This window comes from Dipodomys spectabilis, unplaced genomic scaffold (genome assembly GCF_019054845.1).
Source record: "Dipodomys spectabilis isolate Male_0828 unplaced genomic scaffold, ASM1905484v1 ptg000095l, whole genome shotgun sequence".
NCBI classification, from domain to species: Eukaryota; Metazoa; Chordata; class Mammalia; order Rodentia; family Heteromyidae; genus Dipodomys; species Dipodomys spectabilis.
The window spans coordinates 26,239,542-26,265,450 of NW_024870772.1; the positions used below are offsets into that span (position 1 = coordinate 26,239,542).

At 45.5% G+C, this 25,909-nt stretch overlaps 1 protein-coding gene across 1 annotated transcript in view; it reads right to left on the reverse strand.

The window, feature by feature from the left end:
* Lats2 (large tumor suppressor kinase 2) overlaps nt 1-25,153 on the reverse strand; it is an 83,199-nt gene extending 58,046 nt beyond the window's left edge. The window contains exons 1-2 of the mRNA XM_042685585.1: nt 24,929-25,153; nt 6,933-7,483 (exon numbers count right to left, since the gene is read on the reverse strand). Coding sequence (XP_042541519.1) covers nt 6,933-7,271 — 339 coding nt within the window. The 5' untranslated portion in view covers nt 7,272-7,483; nt 24,929-25,153. The remainder of the gene's footprint in view (nt 1-6,932; nt 7,484-24,928) is intronic.
* Nucleotides 25,154-25,909: the final 756 nt, after the last annotated feature.

Genomic DNA, 25,909 nt, shown 5'->3' on the forward strand with positions numbered 1-25,909 from the left:
AGGAGAAGGAGGAGGAGGAGGAAGGGAGAAGGGAGAAGGAAGAAGGAAGAAGGAAGAGGAAGAAGGAAGAAAAAGAAGGAGGAGGAGGAGGAGGAAGGAAGAAGGAAGGAGGAAGGAGGAGAAGGAGAAGGAGAAGAAGAGGAAGAAGAAGGAAGAAGAAGAAAGAAGGAGAAGGAGGAGGAGAAGGAAGGAAGGAAGGAAGGAAGGAAGGAAAGAAGGAAGGAAGGAAGGAAGGAAGGAAGGAAGGAAGGAAGGAAGGAAGGAAGGAAGGAAGGAGGAAGAAGAAGAAGACGACGAGGAGGAGGAAGAGGAAGAGGAAGAAAAGGAGGAAGAATGTGAACTGAGCTTTGATGCTAGGATCCAGATGGGAAAGTTATTGGAAGCAAATAACTAGCTAACGTTTGTAAAAGCCCCAAAACAAGGAAGTGAGAAAGGAGGTTTCTCTAAACATAAGGTTTCTAAAGTAGAGAGCTCACAGGTATGGGACAATCAAGGTATGCTGAATTCAAACACAAGGGACATCAGAAGCCTGAAAGGACTGTCTGTCCAAATCAGAGGACAGGAGACATCTGTGCTCCAAAGTACAAGAGAGAATGAGAGCGAGATGTCAGAGGATAAAAAAAAACAGAAGCAGATGAAAAGTCAGCCGCTGTCTAGAGATAGATAAGAAAGGCAAAGCCAGACTTCAAGGGATTGCACTCAGGAATAACTTACAAGACCTGTCACTCAGTCAGGACTCCTGGAAAAGAATGTCTAAGAAATATTCTTACATGCAGGTGAACCTGTGAGTGCTCAGGTGAGGCAGATCAGAGTCTGAGTCACCTGTTTGACTCTTCCATTCTATCACACTGGGACATCACCAAGAACCCATCTCAAATTGCTAGGTGGTTATGCTATTATAGGTGACAAGTTCTGAGCATGGTGCCTAGCACTCCAGTGTCTACAAACATCCATCTTGTTCCTACGTGAGATCGGGGCTTCAACATGCCTTGCCCCTTTACAGTGCTATGCCACTAACTTATTAAGATGAGTGGAAAACTAGCCAGGTACCAGTGGCTCATATCTATAATTCTAGCTACTCAGGAGGCTGAGATCTAAGGATCTCTGTTCAAAGCCATCCCAGATAGACAAACCTGATTCTTACTCTAATTAACTATCAAGCCAGAAGTGGATCTGTGGCTCAAGTGGTAGAGCTAGCCTTGAGCACAAAAGTTCAGGGATAGCACTGAGTTCAAGCCCTAGAACTGGCATTAAAAACAAACAAACAAACAAAAAACTTGACTTCCTTTGGTTATTACTCAGCTCATCTCTGATGAGTTTGATGTCATGGCTGTTGTGTTCAGGAAGCTGGCCTCAGAAGATGATATGTTCTGACCACTGGTGATGTTCCTTCTGTTGACTGAGTATATAATAAAATCACTTTACTTGTATTCTCCTTTCCCTTATTCCATTAAAGACTTAAATCACCTAAGCACATACAACAAAAGTTGGAGGGAGTTGGATTAAAGTTGTAAAGTTACAGTAGAAACAGAAACTCAGGACCAGGGAATCTCACTGAGACATAGCCATAGATTGGGCACTTCACAGAGAGAGGGAGGATCCAGCAAGGTCAGTTACAGCTGTCCCAGAGGAAAAAACCACAAGCTATTCCTCAAAGGAGACAGCCACACCTCCTAGTCCTCATATCTGGCCGTTTCTCCATAACTCTTTCTCTTGAGATCACAACCTGATGGAGGGGTCCAGAAGCAATAGGCCTGCCCTCGAGTCCTTTCTCTCATACCAGAGTCATTATTCTCTGAGTGCAGAGAGCCATACAATAACCCAATGTGAAAGCTCTCTCACCCAACACCACAGTGAACCTGGGACATGCAACACCTCAATGCCCTCCTTTCAGGGTCCTCCTGTCATCTAGCAACACCCCTACATCTCCACACAACCTCTCCACCTGTCACTCAGTCACAACCCTGCACTGGATCATTCAGTCACATCTTTCTGCCAGGAGCACAATTAAGGGTCAGAATGACCATTGTGCTCTATGAAGGGATTCTGCCTGTTAACCCAGCTGTATTGCTGCACCCTCATGTAAGGGTTCCATCTGTCACTCAGCAATACTCCTGCACCCCTATGTCACAAAGACTGTGAAACAGGGGCTGTTTTATATAGTAATTTCACTGCGTATCAAGTATAAAAACCACTTTTTGAAGAGGAAATACCGTCATTTGAAAGCAGAAAGAGAAAAAGCAGAAAGAAATGTTATAAGGGGGACTGGGAAGGTGGCACAGTGGTAAAGTGCTTGCCTTGCATATGAATGAGGCTCTGGGTTCAATTCCTCAGCACCTTATAAGCAGAAAAGGCCAGAAGTGATATTGTGACTCAAGTGGTAGAGCACTAGCCTTGAGCTGAAGAGCTGAGGGACAGTGCCCAGGCCCAGAGTTCAGGCCCCATGACTGACCAAAAAAAAAAGAAAAAGAAAAAGAAATGTTATAAGGGTTGTAAAGTAAAAGCTACACTCCAGTTACAAGCATCCAAGGCTACAAAACATGACACTCACATAATAAACTTCTCTTTTTTTTTTCTAATTCTTTCAATCTGTAACAGCATTTTCTTTGTAGTTTCCTTATGATTATAGAAATTTTCCTAGCCAGGCACTAGTGGATCATGCCTGTAATCCTAGCTACTCAGGAGGCTGAGATCTGAGGACTGCAGTTCAAAGCCAGCCCAGGCAGGAAAAGTCCATGAGACTCTTATCTTCAATTAACCACAGAAAACCAGAAGTGGCACTGTAGCTCAAGTGGCAGATCACTTGCCTTGAGCTAAAGAGCTGAGGGACAGTGCCCAGGCCCAGAGTTCAAGCCCCATGACTGACCAAAAAAAAAAAAAAAACCCCGCCCAGGCAGGAAAGTCCATGCGACTCTTATCTCCAATTAACCAGCAAAAGAGCTGGAGGTGGAGCTATGGCTAAAATGGAGAGCACTAGCCTTGAGCAAAAGAAGGTCAAGGACAGCCAGGCGCCTGTAATCCTAGCTATTCAGGAGGCTGAGATCTGAGGATCACAGTTCAAATCCAGCCCGGGCAGGAAACTCCGTGAGACTCTTATCTCCAATTAACCACTCAGAAAACTGGAAGTGGTGCTATGGTTCAAGCAGTAGAGCGCTAGCCTTGAGCTGAAGAGCGCAGGGACAGCGCCCAGGCCCAGAGTTCAAGCCCCAGAACCGACCAAAAAAAAAAAAAAAAGAAGAAGAAAACAAGAAGTGGCGCTGTAGCTCAAGTGGTAAAGCACTAGCCTTAGCTGAAGAGCTGAGGGACAGCACCCAGGCCCAGAGTTCAAGCTCCACAACTGACAAATAATAATAATAACAATAATTTATAAATAAATAAAAAATGTGACACTACTAGGTAGAAAGCAAGGTGCTTATGGACATTCTGATGACCATAGGATGAATAATACAATGCTTAGGCCTATAATCCTAGCTACTCAGGAGGCTGAGCTCTAAGGATCCTAGACCCAGGAAAGAAAGTCCATGAGACTTTTATCTCCCATTGATGACCAAAAAGCGGGAAGTAGCGGTATGGCTTAAGAGGAAGAGTGTTAGTTGTAAGCAAAACTCAAATACAAACAAAAATTACACATAAATTAAAACTGTATCTATTACAAGAGGAGATAAAGGGGGAAAGATGCAACTGCAGGGATCTCTTTACCTGTTAATCTCCGACTTACAGGGCACCAGAGGTTGTATCAATCTTTCCCTTACATTAGTGGGGTTCAGATAAAAGTTTCCTACTGGAATTATCTGAAAGCAAATTCACCCTTGTCTGAGTTGGAGGGTAAAACCAAGGCACAGCTGCTTTAAGTTATAAATACTAGATACCAAACAAGTATTTCAGAAGCATTTAGTGTGGCAAATGGAGCCCTTTCTGCTAGCAATTAACATAAATTAAATGTTAATGTGAACTTCAATGATATCATGAGCCTTAATTCTCCAGCATTTGCATTTTACTGTATTGAGAACAGCACCAGCTTTAGTGTAATGTCTTGTAGTATAATTACGACTAATGGATTTTACTCTAATAAGATCCCACCTGTACTTCAGATTATTTTCTTGATTTGTTTCTTTCTCTTGAATCTGAAATACATCTTGCAAAGGACACCTGGGCTCTGATAGCCCCCTTTTGTGTACAACTAATTTACAAAAAATTTTAGCCTTCCTGTTGACCTGAAAAACCCCTCTGCAATCTTACCCCAGGCTTCTTTGGGCTGCAATTTCCCTACTTTCAAAACGACCAAGTACTGTCTGTCAGGGCACAACAACTGGAGGCATATTTAACTTCATTGGTTCATGAGTAAGGCTGGGCCACTACTGTCCTAAAACATTCCACACATTACTCATGATCCTCAGCTTCATCTAAGTGGCCAGATGCAAGTATGCTTGCTAGACTTGGGGACACAGATCCCCAAGTATCAAGGAAGCCCCTACAATATAGCCAGATCTGCTTTAACAATGTATTATCTCAAAGTAACAATTCTCCAGTTAAGTTCTATGGTAATAAACTACAGTAAGAGGACAGAGATTGCCTTTGGGAATAAAAGAAGACCATTGTTTGCCTTGTACTAAAGACAGAAATGACAATAATTATTAGAAATTATAAATGCTAAGGAAAAAACTGGGAGCGAGAGAAGGGGTGACATTGTCCAAAAAGAAATGTACTTTTTTTTTTTGGGGTCCGGTCGTGGGGCCTGAACTCTGGGCCTGGACCTGGGCGCTGTCCCTCAGTTCTTCAGCTCAAGGCTAGCACTCTACCACTTGAGCCACAGCACCACTTCCGGCTTTTTTCTTTTTGCTTATGTGGTGCTGAGGAATCAAACCCAGGGCCTCATGCACGCAAGGCAAGCACTCTACCTCTGAGCCACCTTCCTAGCCCCAAGAAATGTACTCTTTACCTGACTTATGTAACTATAACCCCCCTGGTACCTCACCTTTATAATAACAATTTTTAAAAAAGAAAAAGAAATTACAAGTGTTCAAGCCATCCCAGTGTGCTTTAGGCAAGAACTCTAATTTTCCAAGGCAGAAAAATAAAACACTTATTCCCACTTCACACAGTTGATCCTTAACATGACAGATGGAAATAAAACCCTGGTTTCCATGACACAATGACATTTTTGCTAGTTACATTTGGCTAGCCATGTTTTATACAAGGTCCTGGCCTTCAACATGATTTTTTTTTTTTGGGGGGGGGAGGGGAGGTCTGGTCGTGGGGCCTGAACTCTGGGCCTGGGCACTGTCCCTCAGCTCTTCAGCTCAAGGCTAGCGCTCTACCACTTGAGCCACAGCACCACTTCCGGCTTTTTTCTTTTTGCTTATGTGGTGCTGAGGAATGGACCCAGGGCCTCATGCATACAAGGCAAGCACTCTACCACTGAGCCACCTTCCCAGCCCTTCGACATGATTTTATTCAGGGTTATGCACTGCTAAGAGCCCAGCTGGGAGTTGTCTATTTATGTGTAACACTTTTTTTTTTTTTTTTTGTCGGTTATGGGGCTTAAACTCCGGGCCTGAACACTGTCCCTCAGCTCTTCAGCTCAAGGCTAGTGCTCTACCACTTGAGCTACAGCGCCACTTCCAGTTTTCTGGTCGTTTATTGGAGATAAGAGTTTCACGGACTTTCCTGCCCGGACTGTCTTTAAACTACAATCCTCAGATCTCAGCCTCCTGAGTAGCTAGGATTACAGGCGTGAGCCACCGGCACCAGGCTACCTTTTTTTTTTTTTTTTTTGCCAGTCCTGGGACTTGAACTCAGGGCCTGAGGACTGTCCCTGAGCCTCTCTGTGCTCAAGGCTAGCACTCTACCACTTGAGCCACAGTGTCATTTCCGACTTTTTCTGTTGCTGTGGTACTAAGAATCAAACCCAGGGTTTCATGCTTGTTAGGCAAGCGCTCTACCACTAAGCCACCTTCCCAGCCCTCCACTAGCATTCTTTATTCCTGAGTGACTGAGAAGGCACAGTTTGCCACTAACAAATCTGGACCATTTTACCAGCCTTGGTTTCTCCAGTCTTTTGGATTCTTTTTTCCTTTATTTTCTGAAGATAGTTACAACTCCTATATAACAGAATATTAACTTCTTAAAATAGGAGAAAAGGAAATCAGAAAATAGTTCCTAAAGGTTAACCAACACTCTTAAGGGGAGTATAAAAACAAAGGAAGAGAAGCTAGCCCCCTCCCTAGGGCAGCTCAGAATTACCCTAAATAAACCTCCAAAGATGGGCTGGGAATGTGGCTTAGTGGTAGAGTACTTGCCTAGCGAGCATGCATGCAGCCTTGGGTTTGATTCCTCAGTACCACATAAACAGAAAGCTGGAAGTGGTGCTGTGGCACAAGTCACAGAGTGCTAGCCTTAAGCAAAAGAAGCTCAGGAACAGTGCCCAGGCCCAGAGTTCAAGCTAAAGTAGAAAAGCCCTGCTCCATCAGAACAGAAATGAGCTGTGGATTGAGCCCCATGGTACAGCACTTAATAGGTACAAAGCTCTGAGGTCTATCCCAGTAAGATACACACACACACACACACACACACACACACACAAACACAACAAGTGTGCATGTTACAATTTCAGGAGCGTTTAGAACATTGTGGATCCTGCCTTAAAAAGGAAAAGCAGCTATAGACTCTGGGAGGCATGGTAGACAACAGTTTAGTAATGCAAAGAAAAGACTGCTGGTTTTCATGTCTTTATACTTTTCTGTGAGTATTATCAAAGCCTTGAGTAGCTGCCAGAGGATTCTGTCCATCCCAGTGTGGTCCCCACACTTTTCTGTGAGTATTATCAAAGCCTTGAGTAGCTGCCAGAGGATTCTGTCCATCCCAGTGTGGTCCCCATGGGGGATACTCATTGCACCCACCCCCATGGGAAGCTGGAGAAGGTCTATACGCACCTGATCACATCCTGCATTCACCAGCTCCTGAAGCATTTGCCGGTTTACCTCTGCAGCTGTGGAAGTGCCAGATTCATTGGCGAAAGGCAGTAGGGAATATCTGATTTCCCTGAGGGCTTTCTGGTAAGGTCCAAACTTCGGGGTAGCTCTCATCTGCTGCTGCCTGGCTGCATCTTTGCTCCCCAGGACTTTGGCATCCAGAGAGGCATCACTGTTTGGTCCCACGGGCAGTCCCTGGGTTGAAGGCTTGGGGGGCTGCTTTAACCCCTCTCGGATCTCTTGTAGTCGCTGCCGGCTATTTCCAGAATAAGTTGTGGCAGGAAAAGTCTTTGGCCTCATTGTTAGTCCCACTTCCTTTTACCATAAATACAATCTTCTCAAAGGGTTTATTATTAAAAAAAAAAAAAAAAAAAAAAACTTTCAATAGTCAACTAGTTGTAAACATACATTCAAAACAATTTCCTTTTGAAATTTTTCTTTCCTTCAATTTTTGTAGTTCCTGTAGAGAACCTACAATTTTCCAGAGTCTTCATCTTATAGACCACCACTTTCTAGGGAAAGGAGAAAAAAGAGAAAAATATTTATTTGTGGTTTCCATATAATGTTAATGCATTTTAGAAATGGTCGGTGATCTTGGGAATACTCTACTTGGAAAGAAAAGCAAGAAAAACAAAAACAGTTTAGCAACACCAGAGTACAGGACATCTGGGGCTATCCCAAGATGTTTCCTGTAAACAGACCATCAAGCAGCAAGTGCAGCAAGTGTATCTCCACAAATATCCTACCCAGGACAAGACCAGTAAGTCCCAACAATTGACACGTCCTTTAAAATAGTTCATTATGATGTAATTTCATTTTGAAGCTCACAGCTTGAGTATTTATTTATGAATTTTTCTTTTTGATTGGTCATAGGGCTTGAACTCAGGGCCTGGGTGCTATCCCTGAGCTTTTCTGCTGAAGGTTAGTGTTCTACCAGTTTGAGCCACAGCTCCATTTTCTAGTTTTCTGGGATTAATTGGACATAAATCTCACAGACTTTCCTGCCCAGGCTGGCTTTGAACTGCAATCCTCAGATATCAGCTTCCTGAGTAGGTACGATTACAGGCATGAGCCACCAGTGTCGGGCCTAGAGTGAAATGATCTCAGTGGATTTCTGGCTTGTCCTTAATAATAACATTAATTCTTGGTTTCCACTGTGATTCTGCTACCCACCTGAGGCTATGATCCTTTCACATCTTTGGAAATTTTCCTAATAAAGCCCTCCCAATTTTCCTGAAAAACAGCACAAAATTTGTCACCTAAAGATATCCTCTACTGTAATCTAAAGCAGTTTGCATGCTGTGCATTATGAAACCACAGGCAACTACTTCCTTGATTTTTTACAATGTGATCACTCAGCATTTTGGCCTGAGCAGCGGCAGCAGCAACAACAACAAAAATCTATCTTTTTTTTTTCTTTTCTTTTTTTTTTTGGTGGTGAGGGGGTGGTCAGGTCGTGGAGTCTGAACTCTGGGCCTGGATGCTGTCCCTCAGCTCTTCAACTCAAGGCTAGCACTCTACCACTTGAGCCACAGCACCACTTCTGGCTTTTTTCTTTTTGCTTATGTGGTGCTGGGGAATCGAACCCAGGGCCTCATGCATGCAAGGCAAGTGCTCTACCACTGAGCCACCTTCCCAGCCCAAATCTATCTTTCTTGTAGACGTTAATTCCTATACAGGAGACTGGTAGGAAAGTTCACAGACACAAGCCCTGAGTTCAAGCCCTAAGACACACACACACACACACACACACACACACACACACACACACACACATACACACACACACACACACACACACACACACACACACACACACACACACACACACACACACACACACACACGGGGGAGGAGGAAGAGGTGGAGGAGGAGGAGACGACTTGTAAAGGCACGTTGACCAGACACTTCACAAGCTAGTGGTATAGAGGACTACATCAGGAACATGTCCCCACTGTATGGCTACATGCCTGGGGTACTTTTCCATAGAGAATCACACTGATTACAGGCCTAAATTGTCATCTACTCAGGGTTGCAGCCCAATCCACACTGCCCTAGGTAGCTGGCTCTGGACTATGGTTAACTTGTTGACCAGGTGACCCAGGACAAGTTCCTTGACTTCCCTCACAGGAGCAGGTGTGCTGAACACCAAGGAGAATGATGATAAACCAGCAGGATCTGCCATACAGAAGTTCCCTACTTAGCATGATTTGAGTTGCCATTTTCCTTAACTGTAGTAATTCAAAAACACCAAGCATCCAGTAAAAACTATACCTGGGGATGCTGAACTTGCACGTTTCCTTGGCCTTTACCAATACATAGTCTAATCTTCTCCTGAGGCCTGGCAGTGGACCTCAGTTCCCAGTCAGCCCTGAAGCTCACAGGAGAAACCACAGCATTCCATACTATACACTGTACTGCTGAGCTGGGCTGCTCAATAGGTGATGTAGATAGGATGCATTTCCCACTTACAGTATTTTCCAGTTTAGAATGGGTCTCTGTCAGGATGTATATGAAGGAAGGCAGCATGCCCAGGTATCATAGCTGATATTGCACTGAAACCTAGTGGTCAGACCCTTCCTCCTTTTTCCCTCAACCTCATACCCTCCTCTTATTCCAAATAATTCAATGAGCAGACTTGGAAAGATAATCATTATGTATTATATTATTTTGGGCAGTAATGGAGTTGAACTCAAGGCCTCCACTGTACCACTTCAGCCATACCTTAATCCCTACTCCCTTCTTGTTTTGGTTATTTTTCTCATAGGGGCTTGTGTTTTTGTTTGGCTGGGTTTTTCTTTTGGGGGGGGGGGTCAGTTGTGGGGCTTGAGTTCTGGGTGTGGGCGCTGTCCCTCAGCTCTTAAGCTCAAGGCAAGAGCTCTACCACTTGAGACACAGTACCACTTCTGGTTTTATGGTGGTTAACTGGAGATAAGAGTCTCATGGATGCCCCTCAGTAGATGAATGGAAAGAAAATGTGGTATATATACACAATGGAATTCTATGCCTCCATCAGAAAGAATGACATTGTCCCATTTGTTAGGTAATGGAAAGACTTGGAAAAAATTACATTAAGTGAAGTAAGCCAGGCCCAAAGAAACATAGGTCCCATGGTTTCCCTTATTTGTAATATCTAGTATATGTCTGAGACAAGCAGAAACGGTCAGATAAGTTGATGTTAGGGAAAACGAACCCCAAGATAAGGACTCAAATGGTTTTTCTTTCTTGCTATTGTTTCTAAAATATTTATAAAATGATTTCTTTGTTGCTTTGTTATGTCCCTCCCCATGGTATAACCCCTGTTTTCACTGTATTTGATGTCGGTATAATTTGTGGAGGGGAAGGGAAAAAACAAATAGTTTAAATAGGGATACAGGTGGACCCATTGCAACAATGAGAGGTACAAGATGTTATGCTGAAAAACAAACTTTACAACTTTGGCAGGGTTGCGGAGGGAGGAATGGGAGGGCAGGGATGGTAAGGGGAAACAAAGGAGGAGGTAACAATGCTTGATAAGAAATGTACTCATAGCTGGGTGCCAGTGGCTCACACCTATAATCCTAGCTACTCAGGAGGCTGAGATCTGAGGATCACAGTTCAAAGCCAGCCCAGGCAGGAAAGTCTGTGAGACTCCTATCTCCAATAAACTATTAGAAAACCGGAAGTGGCACTGTGGCTCAAGCGGTAGAGCGCTCGCCTTGAGCTGAAGAGCTGAGAGACAGCGTTCAGGCCCAGAGTTCAAGCCCCACGACCGATAAGAAATAAAGAAAGAAAGAAAGAAGGAAAGAAAGAAGGAAAGAAGGAAAGAAAGAAAGAAAGAAAGAAAGAAAGAAAGAAAGAAAGGTACTTACTACCTTGCTCATGTAATTTTAACCCCTCTGTACGTTATTTTCACAATTAAAAAAAAACTTTTAAAAAATAAGATAAATAAAATAAGGCTATTAAAAAAAAAGTCTATGGACTTTTCCTGCCTAGGCTGGCTTTGAACCTTGAAAAAAAAAAAAAAAAAGAAAAAAGAAAACTGATAACCAATATGCCCAAAAGCATCCTTTAAGATCCTACTTCACCGAATGTTTACGGGAGGGGTGTGGAATGGCAGCTAACATTTACCTAGTACTTACTGTAGGCCAGACACTGTTCAGAGTGTTATATAATTAACTTATATGCTCTAGTACATAGTATTACATCAGAAAATTTTATAAAATGGCACTTAATTTTTATTCCTTTCTTCACAGTTCAACCATCTACTTTCTCAGTGTTACTGAGAAGGCAGAATCAAACTTCCTACATGAACCCTCTATTTTAATGTACTCCTAGTATTTTTAGTCACTAAAACAATTGTATATAGGGGCTGGGAATGTGGCTCAGTGGTAGAGTGCTGGCCTAGAATGCATGAAGTCTTAGGTTCCATTCCTTAGTACCACATAAACAGAAAAGGCCAGAAGTGGCACTGTGGCTCAAGTGGTGAGTGCTAGCCTCGAGTAAAAGCAGCTCAGGGACGGTGCCCAGGCCCTGAGTTTAAGCCCCGGAGTCACAAACAAGAAACAAAAAGCAAAAACAATTGTATAAAGCTGTACTGATAGAGAACTATGAGACCTGGGAGAGCCAAGGTTCCCCAGAGCCTCATTGTTGGCCTTGGCTCAGAAGCCTAGAGTTCTGCCTAAATGCATGTAAAATAGGGCACACTGCAACCATCATTTGCAATGACTTCCTGGTTTGAGCATCTGTTTTGAAAGAACTGGTTTGCCAAAACCATAAATTCACATTTCAACAAAAATGGAGATTCCTAAGAGCCTGCTGAGGATGGAGGGAGACTCTAAGGAGTGAGTTGGATGTCTAGGAATTTATGAGAAGATTATTTCTTTTCTGGTAGGAATTTATAACCAACCATTTGTTTTATACTCTCTTGTTTACTTCTCTTTCTTTGAAAACTAAACTAGGGAAGACATATGTCATACTACCTTCACAACAAGCAATGTAAGGGAAGGGTCTGACAGCAGGAAGGTGTCCTCATGGTAAAAATGTGCTCATTCCAACTTCTCCATCCATGGTCTGCCCAGCATCTACCGTGACTACTTTGCAAACCAATTTCAGTTTTGTTGTGTGTGTGTGTGTGTGTGTGTGTTTTTAGACAAGGCAAGGTCTCACATGCAGTCCAGGCTGGCCTTGAACTCACCAGCCTCCTGCCTCATCCTCCCAAGGGTGTACACCACGATGCCAGTGCAAACAGTCACAGATGGGAGGAATAAGCAAAACTGCATCTTATGCCAAGCTTAGTGAGAGGTGAGGGTGAGATGGGTAATAAACAGCTGTAAGGAAAGAGGGACAAGGCCATATCAAAGGAGGGGAGAAGGAAGGGGAAAAGGATTTAAAGTAGAGATAAGCAAATGTGAGCCTAGGAAGAATGGAACTGGAGCTGGAGGAAAGACAGGCACAGAAAAAACAAAAAGATGAAGTGTGTAGGCGCTGCCTTCCTCAGCTCTTCTAGGTGGGATGGGGATGGGGCTTTCCAGGAGGAGCTCAGGACAGAGAAAACCTTCAAGTATTTAGAGATGCTGCATAGGCCTTCATGGTCAGTCTGAAGAGGATGTGGGCAGCACTACCCTCCAGAGGGGTGAGCTTAGAGGCCCCTGGAGAGTGGAAGGTCAGCCCTGCTAATGGACCACAGATCAGGAGTGAGGCTCCATGACCTTAGCATTAAGCATAAAGGCTGTGCTTAAAAGCCTAGATGGAATGAGACCTTTCCCCAAAGTCTCACCATACACTGAATTCACTCACCAATCCATTAAGGGACTGCATGGCCCAAACTTCTTTATGTGGACATTTCTCAGGAGAGTCAAAGTGTGTGTCTTGCTTTACCAACCAGTGACACCCTCAGTCTACAGAGAAGGGCAAGATGCTTTTCACTCCCCTAAGTTTCAAGAAAAAGAACTAGAAAAAAAGCCATAAGAAAGTCTGAATGGAAGCCAAGACCAGAAGCCACCTTCTCCACAGAGGGAGAGACAAAAGTAGCTGAAGGATGCTCTGCTGAGTTAATGAGGCTCTGAAGCTCTCTCCCTGGAATTGACTCTGAAAGAGGCAAGCTTACTTTAGAGTGGGAACAGTCTTTTTTCACATACATGGTTTTTGTTATCTTATGCTGGAACTGGGGCTTGAACTCAGGGTCTCACATTCTCCCTTAGCTTTTTCTGCTTAAAAGTGGAACTTTACTACTTGATCCACAGCTCCACTTTTGGCTTTTTTTAGTGGTTAATTGTAGGTAAGAATTTCATGGACTTTTCCTTCCCAGGCTGGCTTCAAACTGTGATCCTCAGATCTCAGCCTCCTGAGTTGCTAGGATTACAGGTGTGAGCCACTGGCACCCAGCTCACACATGTGTTTTAAAGCACACAAATCATGCAGCTAACCACTGCCCATGAGCTCACACACTGTTGATCAGCATCGGTATCAAGAGGAGAATCATGACCAGGGCCCAGAAGCCCTTCAGACTAGGCTTCATAGGAACTCCTTCACAATGTCTAACATCAGTTTGGACTCTAAATGTGTAGAATTATGCATTATATACTTACTTTAAAACTTATTTTATGCATTATGTTTGCTCACCTATATATTCACTGTCACTGAGCACTGAGAACAATCCCCCAATAGGAATCTCCCATAGCCTATCATTGACATTGGAGCCACTCCACCTGGGCCTACCTATTACACATGATGCCACTGTTGAGGGGCAAGGGACTGAAGTGTAAAGCCTGCCCAAGACCTTGCTTTTCCATATCAGATATTTTTCATACAATTATGGCAGAGCCTGTGGTTTGAATCCAAAAATTACTCCACAGGCTCAGCTGATGGCACTATTTGGAGAAGAGGTAGAAAGTTTAGGAGGTGGAACCTAGCTGAAGTAGGTCATGTCTTTGTATACCTTGTCCCCAGTCCTGTAACTCTGTCTGCCATGAGATTCAGAACTTCCTCCACACACTCCTATAGCACGCTGTTCTGCCTAAGCACATAGCAGCAAGCCACCATGAACTGAACAATCCGAAACCATGAGCCAAACAAATTCTTCCCACCCTTAATGAATACAGGTGACTACGCGTGACAACAAAGAGGCATCTCTTCCTTATAAATAAATGCATGTGCCATTATCTTATTGTACAACACAAACTACCTTTACAGAGTGTTGTATGCATGTCTGTGGCTCACTCAGAGCCAAACTCTGATACCACAAATCCACAAATCTTTCTTCAAGTTGATTATGCTTTTTCTCTTTGGTCAGTTGTGGGGCTTGAACTCTGGGCCTGGGCGCTGTCCCTGAGCTTTTCAGCTCAAGGCAAGAGATCTACCACGTGAGCCACAGCACCACTTCCAGTTTTCTGGTGATTAAGCCTGGGCTGGCTTTGAACTGCAATCCTCAGATTACAGCCTCCTGAATAGCTAGGATTACAGGCGTGAGCCACCGGCACCCGGGTTCATGCTCATTTTGACACAGTGATGCACAGCTAACATATCAATTAAGGATTCAGGTAACATGAATTAATGAGTTAGGCAAACAACAACAATCAGGGAGGAGATACTACTAGTGCAAAATTTACACAGACTTAGTGAGAAAGGTGCTATGGTAAATATACAAACAGATATGTCATACGCCCACTAAGTGACCACCTTTAAATCTGTACTCAAAAACAGTGTATTGAGTAACGCTACCCTCACGCAGGCTTGAGAGAAAAGCACAGAGAAGGAAAACACGTGCCTCAGCTAGGGGCCAGGCTGCACAAGAGCCACTTCAAGAGCCACAGAAGTGACTGTGGCCACTCACCAGGTCTTGGCTGAACAAGTTAAAAGGCACTAACCAAGTCCTTCTTTCCTTCTGGAAGGGGGCAGGACTGTTCTCTGCCAGGAACAATCCTACCATCTACCTGGCTCATTCCTAGTCATTTCTCAGCTCCAAACCCCACTGCAAGGCCTTCTAACCACCTAAGCTAAGAGAATATACTGTCACCTGTCCCTCTACAGCATGACCACTGTGTCTAAGAATGAGCACATGTCTCCTCATGAATGACCTCAACGATGAACATAATGAGGGCAGGAACTTTCTGTCTGTCCACCCTTTTGGCTGTCTGGAAGTCAGAGATATGAGGGCCTCAGGTTCACAATAGGGGTGAAGCCTGCCTCCCTGGAGACCTGCAAATGGGCTGCAGAGCAGAGTACTAGGAAGAAGGCCCCATCAACAGAGTGTTCTTTCTCTGAAGTTAACAGGCAAGGCCACATGAAAGGTGCCCAAGAGAAGTTGTCAGAGGACTATTATCAAAAGTCATATGACTGGGCTTAGTGATACAGTGCTTGCTTACCATTCATGAAGCCCTGAGTTCAATTCCTCAGTACCACATAAACAGAAAAGGCCAGAAGTGGCACTGTGGCTCAAGTGATAGATGCTAGCCTTCAGTAAAAGAAGCTCAAGGACAGTGCCCAGGGCCTGAGTTCAAACCCTAGGACAGGGGGGGGGGGGGGCGGGGGGGGGGTGTCATATGACTATGGCCTATTACTTAGCCATAATAGGATGCCTGTTATAGGGCACAATATGGATGGACTGTAAGCAAAGCCACCCACAAAATGACAAATATTGTCGTAAATTCAACTTACTAGAGTAGACAAATCCAGAGACAGAAAGGAGAATAGAAGCCAGGCATGGTAGTACATGCCTGCAATCCCAGCATTTAGGAGGCTGAGGTAGGAGGATCACAAGTACAAAGCCAGCCTGGACACACAGAAAGAGTCTCTCTCTCAAAAATAAAAAATAAAAATAAAAAATAAACAAAAGCTGGTGCTGGTGGCTCTTGCCTGTAATCCTAGCTGAGATCTGAGGATCACTGCTCAAAGCAAGCCTGGGAAGAAAGTCTGTGACACTTTTATCTCCAATAAACCACCAAAAAACCAGAAGTGGCACTGTGGCTCAAGTGGTAGAGTACTTGCCTTGAGCTAAAGAGCTCAGGGATAGTGCCCAGGCCCAGAGTTCAAGCCCCACAACTGACAAAAAAAAAAAAAAATTCAAAATCACCCCCCCTCCAAAAAAGAAAAACATAATAGAGGTTACCAAGAAGCTATCTTTTTGTGTGTATGTATGCTAGTCCTGGGGCTTGAACTCAGGGCCTGGGCACTGTCCCTGAGCTGCTTCTGCTCAAGGCTTGCAATCTACCATTTGAGCCACAGTGCCATTTCCTGCTTTTTCTGCAGGGCTTCCTGCATGGTAGGCAAGTACTCTACCACTAAGCCACATTCCCAGCCCCTCTTTCTAAAAACCACTGGTCCACCAATGAAAAGCCCAGCCCTACGCACTGGGTACTGAGAATAGGGCAAAACCCCTAGCCAATGTGGTTTCACATATGATCCCTAATCACACAGAATGAAAACACAGTGGGGGCAGCAGCTGTCATCCAACACACAGCTGAGTGCTCACATACCTCACAGACATTCCAAGCACAAAATCGACCAGGATAGGAGAGACTGGACTGTCCCCTGTTAGTGTCTGGAGTGATGTATGAGTCAAGACATCCTAAGTGGCTGAACTCCCAAAACAGCAGCACAACCATGAGTCTTGGTTTTCTTTTCTCCTTCACCCCTGTCTTACAAAAAATTTTCAAACATAAGGTTGAGAGGATTTTCAGGGACACCCATAAATTAACTGCCAACTACTGGTCCTCAGTGTGGAGGGTGGTCAGGACACCATCGCAATTTTCTTCCCAACTCTCACTCCATCTTATAGGAAGTGCTGGTCCGGGGAACACCCCAGGAACTGTCCCTGTGATAGCAACTATAGGTATCCAGTGTGCTTACCCGAATAATTTCCCTTCTAGTCAGTTAAGAGCAAAAGCTATTTTCTTAGCTTGGGATCTTTAAACCTCTTAGTTTAAAAAGAGTTGATTTCATAGCCAAATTGTGAACTTCTAAAGGAACTTTTCAGACTACTTAATCTGACATCTTTAATTTGACATCTATTCAGATTAAGACTGCAGCTGAAGATAAACTACTCTGACAGATTGCTCTAACATTTTAATAATAAATAACCTCATAGGGGAACATTTTGTCCTTTGTCAAGAGTTAAAATACCACCCTTAGTGATATATACCGGAAAATGAGGGTATCATTAAACTACCAGATCGGGGCTGGGAAGGTAGCTCAGTGGTAGAGTGCTTGCCTTGTATGCATAAGGCCCTAGGTTCGATTCCTCAGCACCACATAAGCAGAAAAAGCCGGAAGTGGCGTTATGACTCAAGGGGTAGAGTCCAAGCCTTGAGCTGAAGAGCTGAGGGACAGTGCCCAGGCCCAGAGTTTAGGCCCCATGACCGGCAAAAATAAATAAATAAATAAACTACCAGATCATTTAAATATCCATTAAACCAAACTATAAGGTGCTAGTGACTCACAACTATATAATCTTAGCTACTCAGAAGACTGAAATCTGAGGATCACCATTCAAAGCCAGACTCTTATCTCCAATTAAACACAAAAAAACAGAAGTAGAACTGGGTGGCTCAAGTACTAGCCTGGAGCACAGGAGCTCAAGGACAGCACGGAACCCCTGAGTTCAAGTCCCAGGATTGGCACATATACACACACAAAATATTCAAAACCAAAAATATTTCATTCTCAAATATGGAGCCCACCACCAGCCAAATCCATGTTTACAGTATAAGTGGCTATGCAAATACCACAGGGACAATATTTTAATCATCCCTTTCATTTGATCCTATCAAACCCAGCTCCAAGCTTCAATCTAACCCTGGAAAATGATACCAGATGTTCAAGAATTTATATTTGAACCTCTCCTAGTGCTTCAAAATCCCACATAAGCTGCCAAACACACATGAAGTACAACCACGAACCAACTAAACCCCTATCTCTTCAACTTCTACTAACACACATTGGTGGGGTTTGTGTTGTGTGTTCGAGTGCATGCACACATGCATGTTGATTCTGGGGCTTGAACTCAGAGCCTGGACATTGTCCTGAGCTTTTGTGCTCAAGGTTAGTGCTCTACCACTTGAGCTATAGGCTCTATTTCCAGCTTTTAGTGGTTAACTGGAAATAAGTGTCTCTCAGGTTTGTCTGCCCAAGATGGCTTGGAAATATGATCCTTAGCTCTCAACCTCCTGAGAAGCTAAGACTCCCAGCTGTTTGTTTTTGAGACAAGTTCTTGCTATGCAGACCAGGTTAGCCTCCATATCTCTATCCTTCTCTCTCAGTCTCCCAAGCACTGGGATTATAACTATATATACCAGCAAATGAAATGTTTGTTTTTGGAGGGGGAATGTTTTGGTCAGTCCTGGGGTTTGATCTCAGGGCCTGGGCACTGTCTCTGAGCTCTTTTCTCAAGGCTAGCTAGCACTCTACCACTTTGAGCCACAGAGCCTCTTCTGGTCTTCTGGTGGTTAACCAGAGGTAAAAGTCTCACACTTTCTTGTTCCAGCTGGCTTTTAACTTTGATCCTCAGATCTCAGCCTCTAGAGTAGCTTGGATAACAGGTGTGAGCTACCACCACCTGGCTGAAAAACATAATTTCTTAGTCCCAATATTCCAGTTATTATTTAAATCACAACTTACTATAATTAACTAGCAAAATCAAACAGATGGGCCAGGCCTTGAGGCAGATGCTAAATGTCAGAACCATAAACCACCAGATAGATGTACTGCTCCAGCACTGTCCAGGCCAGGAAACCATAGGCTGCCTCTCATAATGAGGGTCTTGGAGGAAAGCAGAAATTACAAACCTCTGGGGGTTTAGGAAAATATTCTGTTGAGAACTCCCACTGTCTAAGAAGCATCACTAGCATCAGCTTCTGTGGGTTTCCCAGGTACTTACAAACACCAGACACTATACTTGAAGAAACTTCACCCAGGTAAGAACAGGGTCTCACTTTTCTCCAACCCTAGGGTCTCACTTTTAAACAAGCTTACAGTCTAGAGGTTTGAACTCAGTGCTCTGCACTTTCCAAGTAAGCCCTCTACTGCTTGTGCTACAAGTCTAGGCCTTTTGGGGGAAGAAAGGGGGGTAGGACTGAAGATTCAACTATGGGCTCCCAAACCTTTTGCTTTTTGGTTGGTTTCTTTGTTTTGTTTTTGGACTGGCCTAGGAATGCATTCTTCCTACCATTTTCTCCCAGATACCACCACACTCTTTGGTTTTGGTGGTATGGAGTTTATGCTAAGGACTTTGTACTTGCCAGGGAGGTACTCTACCTCTTGAGATAAACTCCTTTACTTTTCCATGACGCTGGCCTCAGCTCTGAGATCCTGCACTTCCTTCATAGTTGGGATTACAGGTTTGAGCCACAGCACCCAGATCCTGCTTAATTTTTGTGTTAACTTTTTTTTTTTTTTGGCCAGGTAATGGGGCCTGAACTCTGGGCCTGGGCACGGTCCCTCAGCTCTTCAGCTCAAGGCTAGCACTCTACCACTTGAGCCATAGTGCCACTTCCAGCTTTTTCTGCTTATGTGGTGCTGAGGAATTGAACCCAGGGCCTCATACATGCAAGGCAAGCACTCTACCACTGAGTTACCTTTCCAGTCCTGTGTTATCCAACTTCCAATCTCTGTTTCCACAGTAGCTGGAAATACAAACCAGAGTAGCTACATCCTGACACCTTTTAAGCAGGTCTGCATCTGATATTTGCATGATACAGATTATGTAAATATCAATGCATAACAGTGCAAGAACCAAGCTGAGCTAAACTTCCTAACAGCAATGCAGTTGAACAGTCCAGGCAAAAACCAAACTGATTCTCAATCTTTGAGCAGTCTCTGCCTCTATATCCACTTCTCTGGGTATTGAGATACACTCCAACTAGAGTATTAGAGCACTCAGCCCACTCTGCCACTGGCAGAGTAACAAAATACAGTTTATGTCCAAAGAATCCCTGTGCTCATGCCTGTTTCTATGGAGGAATCTGATTCTTCAGGGATGTTGTGATTGTTTAGAGAAAGGCTTCTAGAGAAAGGAATGCTTCACCCAAACTGGAAAGGCTATGATTTGATGGAGGAAGTTCAAAACTATTCTTGGAGTATGACCTTCCCGTGAAAAGGCTTTATCACAGAAGAGAAAGATGAACAGATAAACAATGTAAGGAGAGGGAGGGCAGGTGCTATCTAGGGATATTTAATGAAGAAAACAGAGTTAAGTCCCAGGAGAGAAGATGGAATTAATCAGTAAAGAACATAGCTGAGCCTCTTAGGATACTGGCTCAAGATAACGTGCCTGAAGGCAGTGAGGCTCAATACCCAAACCAGCCTACTCTACCCAAAATCCAACCAACATTCAAAGATCCTAACAATCCTGCATTAGAGTCTGTGGCAACCGCCACAATATCATTAACCATCAGTGTAGAACACAAATATAAACTCTTGCTGTGAAACAGGAGCCTTTTTCATTCTTCCAAAAAAAAAAAATCTATGTATGTCAAACTATCAGCTCACCAACAAAAAAAAAATCTGTTAATTAACTTTTTACAAGCCATTCTCACAAGTTAGTTGACATGGTCTAGACAATAACTGACAAAAAATCTTTGGGAAGGGGGTGGTGTGAATGGCAAGCATAAAGCAATGCCAAATTTCCATCCTAATTTTAGCATAACCAATTATCTTTATTCCCAACATTACTGTTGTATTAATGCCTTCAAAATGAAACGGTAAAATCAAATATTGTTGGCCTTTACAGTACTGAAAGAACAGCTGACGGACAAACGCCACAGCCAGTACTCCTTCACAAGTCCCTCTGAGGGCAATGTAGCCTAGCACACAATAGGAACAGTGCCCTGCCTTGAGCAATGGGGAGGCCCAGCCAATTCAGAGAAATTACTAAGCAAACTAAGCAACTGAGTATTTTTTAGGTGTTTTTTTGTTGTTGTTTTGGTTTGTTTTTGCCAGTCTTAGGGCTTGAACTCAGGGTCTGGGCAGTCCCTAAGCCTCTTTGTGCTGAAGTCTAGTGCTCTTCCACTTGAGCCACCGTAAAACTAGCAGCTTTTTCTGAGTAGTTTATTGGAGATAAAGGTCTCAAGGACTATTCTTTTCTTTTTTTGTTTTTGGGAGGGGGGTGCAGTCGTGGAGCCTGAACTCTGGGCCTGGGTGCTGTCCCTCAGCTCTTCAGCTCAAGACTAGTGCTCTGGGGCTGGGAAGGTGGCTCAGTGGTAGAGTGCTTGCCTTGCATGCATGAGGCCCTGGGTTCAATTCCTCAGCACCACATAAGCAGAAAAGCTGGAAGTGGTGCTGTGGCTCAAGTGGTAGAGCACTAGCCTTGAGCTGAAGAGCTGAGGGACAGTGCCCAGGCCCAGAGTTCAGGCACCATGACTGGCAAAAAAAAAAAAAAAGACTAGTGCTCTACCACTTGAGCCACAGCGCCACTTCCGGATTTTTTCTTTTTGCTTATGTAGTGCTGAAGAATCGAACCCAGGGCCTCATGCATGCAAGGCAAGCACTCTACCACTGAGCCACCTTCTCAGCCCTCTCAAGGACTTTTCTGAGCTGGCTTTGAACCATGGTCCTCAGATCTCAGCCTCCCAAGTGGCTAGGATTACAGGTGTGTGCCACCCGCGCCTGGCTAATAGAGCTCTTTAAAAGGAAGAAGATTCAGAGAATTCTTAAGAGTTTCAATCAAGCAAGATCCTTCAATGGATCTTGTCCCTCTGTAGACGAGTTTATAGAAAAGACAAAGTTTAGTACATTGAATTTATCTTCTATATTTTTCTAGGACTACTACATTTAAAGTCAATAAGGAATATTGTTTAGTAGTTTCATGTTATGATCATGAAATAAATATAAAAAATACTTTTATCCCCCTACAGGTCTTCCCCAAATTCTATACACTTACAGCAAATTTATCAGCCTTAACCTCCACTCCATTCAACCCTGGGTCTTAGGATTCCAGGGCAGACTTTCTACGCTCAAGCATTTAAGTCACCTTATTGTAAAAACAAATACATAAATTCCTCTTCCACCAAGGATGATTTCCTTAAAAACGCAACCAGCTTCAATTTACATTTGTCAAAACTATCTCAAAGTAGGTGGAGGGACAGGAATGACTAGCACTAGTTCAAAAGTTCTAAGATTCTAGGACTTCACCTCAATTTTTCATACCTGTGCCTAATTAGATACCTTTTTTTTTTTTTGGCCAGTCCTGAAGTTTGAACAGTGCCTGGGCACTGTCCCTGATCTTCTTTTGCTTAAGGCTAAAACTCTACCACTTGGGCCACAGTGCCACTTCCTGCTTTTTCTGTTTATGTGGTACTAAGGAATCAAACCCAGAACTTCATGCATTCTAGGCAAGCATTCTACCACTAAGCCACATTCCCAGCCCCAAAGTTTTGCTTTTCTTTGTTTTTGGTTGTTTGCTTGAACTCAGGGCCTAGGTGCTGTCCCTGAACTTTATTCATGCAAGGCTAGTGCTCTACCACTTTGAGCACCACTTAGATACCATTTTAAACTGTTTGACATTTTGAAATGTATTAATGATCAGTGATTTCAAAGAGATGCTGGTAGATTCATTCACCAGTGTTTTCTGTACCTGGATAATTGGACCAAATTTTAAGAAGAGGCTAAAACATAATGTCTTAATTACAGTTCATTTAAAACAGACCTTCTAAATAGCCCTGCACATCTTTCTCTCTCCCTCCCCGCCCCGCCTTGTGTGTGTGTGTGAATGCACCTGTGTAGAAGTGCTAGGGCTTGAACTCAGAGCCTGGGCACTGTTCCTTAACTTTTTTGCTCAAGGCTGATGTTCTACCACTAAAACACAGCTCCACTTCCAATTTGGGGTGATTAATTGGAGTCTCACAAACTTTCCTAACTGGGGTCACTTCTAACAGCATATCCTCACATGTCAGCCTTCTGAGTAGCTAGGATTACAGGTGTGAGCCAGTACCTGCACCCACATTCAGTCTGCATTCTTGTATTGAAAGACCATATTTTATGGGCTGGGAAGGTGGCTCAGTGGTAGAGCACTTGCCTTGCATGCATGAAGCCCTGGGTTCGATTCCTCAGTACCACATAAGCAGAAAAAGCTGGAAGTGGTGCTGTAGCTCAAGTAGCTAGAGTGCTAGCCTTGAGCTGAAGAGCTGAGGGACAGCACCTCAGAGTTCAGGCCCAAGACCAGCAAAAAACCAAAACAAAACAAAGACCATATTATAACTGTTGTTACAGAAAAAAAAAAAGGCAACTCAGTTTCTTGCTTTTAACACTCATCATTCTGACTTAGGCTGTTATTGAACTAAAAATATTATTCAAGATCTAGGTAATATAAATTTCCTAACAAACAGTAACACTTTACTTTTTCCATGACTGAGGGCCCACGCCTACTAGCAATAAAATTTAAGAACACCTGCTTGGGGCTGGGAAGGTGGCTCAGTGGTAGAGCGCTTGCTTTGCATGCCAGAGGCCCTGGGTTCGATTCCGCAGCACCACATAAGCAAAAAGAAAAAAACCGGAAGTGGTGCTGTGGTTCAAGTGGTAGAGCGCTAGCCTTGAGCTGAAGAGCTGAGGGACAGTGCCCAGGCCCAGAGTTCAGGCCCCAAGACCCGACCCAAAATAAAAAAACAAAAAAAACCTGCTTACGGTTTACACACAATATAGTCATTTTTGTTGTAATTTCAGTATGTTTTGAGTTTACTTCTGAAGTTAAGTGATCCTTTAAAAATTGTATATATTTGTGTCTAATGAGGCTGGCCTATGAATCTGAATGTTTTATTCAGAACACCCAGGTTAATAGTTTCATTTTTTTTTATGCCTGGATAATAATCTAAGGATATTCACTTGTGTCCTAGAGAACAGTTAAAATGTAAAAAGTTGTTGTTCAAACTCTTTGTCAACAAGATCTGTGTACAAATCAAGTTCTTTCCTGGTCATGCTTGCAAAAGTTTATTTTTACCCAAGGGCCTCGGAATGCGCAGCGGGCAGCTCAGGTCACCAGGAGACCCTGCCCTGTGGCGTCCTAGGTCAGGTGTGTTTGACCTTCTGGGAAGGGGCGAGCCACCCTCCCCCCCCATCACCTAACCCATCTGGACCCCAGGCTTTGGAGATCTGGGCTGCAGACACCCGGAAGAGGGCAGCGCCCCGGACCCGGGATACAGGAGAGGAGGGAAGGCAGGCCGTGGCCGGGGGTCGCACCTCCGGCAGTGGGGCGGGTGAGCCGTCTACCAGCAGGTGAGGTTGCATCAGACCGGACAAGGCAAGTCCCAGAAAAGTGGCCTCAATTAGGGCGCCGAAAAGACACGTTATGCAACGGCTGGTTCTCAAGCCGCCACGAAGGCAAGCGCGGCTGGCAGCTCCCGCAGCTCGCGCGCTGCGCGGGGACGGTGGCGCACAGCCGCACGGACTAGGCCCGCGCGTCGGGCGGACGGCGCGGACCAGACACAGGCGGGCCCCGGAGGCCTGTGGGGCGAGGTGGGGGGGGGGGGGACAGCGTGGATTCGAGTGGCCCGGGGCTATCAAGGACGCGGGACTCCGCGCTTCGGTCGAAGCCGAGGGACCCCTCACCTCCCGCGGCCGTGTGGAGCCGGAGGCGGGCCCAGCGCCGACGGCGCGTCTCCCCCCACCCCACGCCCTGCCCCGCCCGGGGCTCCCCGCGTCCCCGAGGCCGCCCGACCCCGGCGCCACCCGGGGGCCGACGGCGCACCACAAAGCGGCGCAGCCCGGCCGACCCGACGCCCGCGCCGACGCCCTCCACTCCCCCACAGGCCCCGCGACGGAGGGCGCGCGGCCGGGCGGGCGGCCGGGCGGGGCGTCCGCCGCGCGGAGCCCGAGGGCGGGCGCCCCCTCCACCACCACCACCGCCTTCGGACCAACTTCCTCGGCAGCCCGCTCCCCACCTCGCTGGGCGTCCCGAGCTGCCCCCGGGGTTCGCCGGCCCGGGGAAACTTTCTCCCGGCCGCCGGGCCGCCCGGCCGAGGCCCGCACTTCCCCCCCTCTCCCCCCCTCACCTCCGGGAGCACGGTCTACACCCTCGGGGGCGCCCTGGCCCGCGGCTCCGGAGCCTCACACGCCGCGAGACCGGGCGCCGGTGGCTGGAGAGGCTGCTGCTCCCCTAGGGACGGGGGAGCCCCGGGCGGGAGCGGCGGTGGCGCGAGCGGCGGCTGTTCCATCTTCCCGGGACGCTCGCGCCGCGGTTCCAACGCGCAGACCCAAGTGGGACATTCGCTACATTGTTGGCATTCCTCGGGCGTCACGTGACCCCGCCTCCCGCGTCACTCTCGGCCGCATACCAGCCCGGGCGGGGCGCCTGCGGCCCCGGGGCTCGGCGCTGGCCGTGGCGCCCCGCCCCGCCCCGCTTCCTGCCCCGGGCCAGGGCGGCCACCTGCCCCCCCCCCACACTCCCTCCCGGGGCCTCCCTCCGGGGCCTGGGGACCCCCATAGTGTTCCCAGGGGCTCACCCACTCCCACTGCCCGCTCCCGGAGCGGCCCCCACACTGAGCTTGTAAATGAAAGTCGGTAAGCCGTGGTGCAAGCCTTTTGCTTTCTTCTTCTGCATCTCTGAAGTGACAGAAAAGTAAAGTTCTGGAGAAAAGTAAAAGCCCTAGGGAGTTGGTAAACCGTGGTGCCAGCCTTTTGCTTTCTTCTGCTCCTCTTAAGGTTCTGGAGAAAAGTAAAGTTAGCCAGGTCCTCGGGAGCCCCGAGTTAACAAGTAGATGACAACCTTGCAAAAGTACAGACAGCTGTGGAGACAAGAACCATTTAACATCCAACTTGATCAGATGTCATTTCGTCGACTCTCTTCCCTTCTATAGATTTTGTTTTGTTTTTAGTTTTATGCCTATACTGGAGGCTTTATTAAACTCAGGCCTTGGATTCTGTCCCTAAACTGACACTTTATTACTTGAACCACAGATCCACTTCCAAGCTTTTGCTGGTTAATTGGAGGTAAGAGTCTCCTGGATCTCTCAACCTCCTGAGTAGTTAAGATT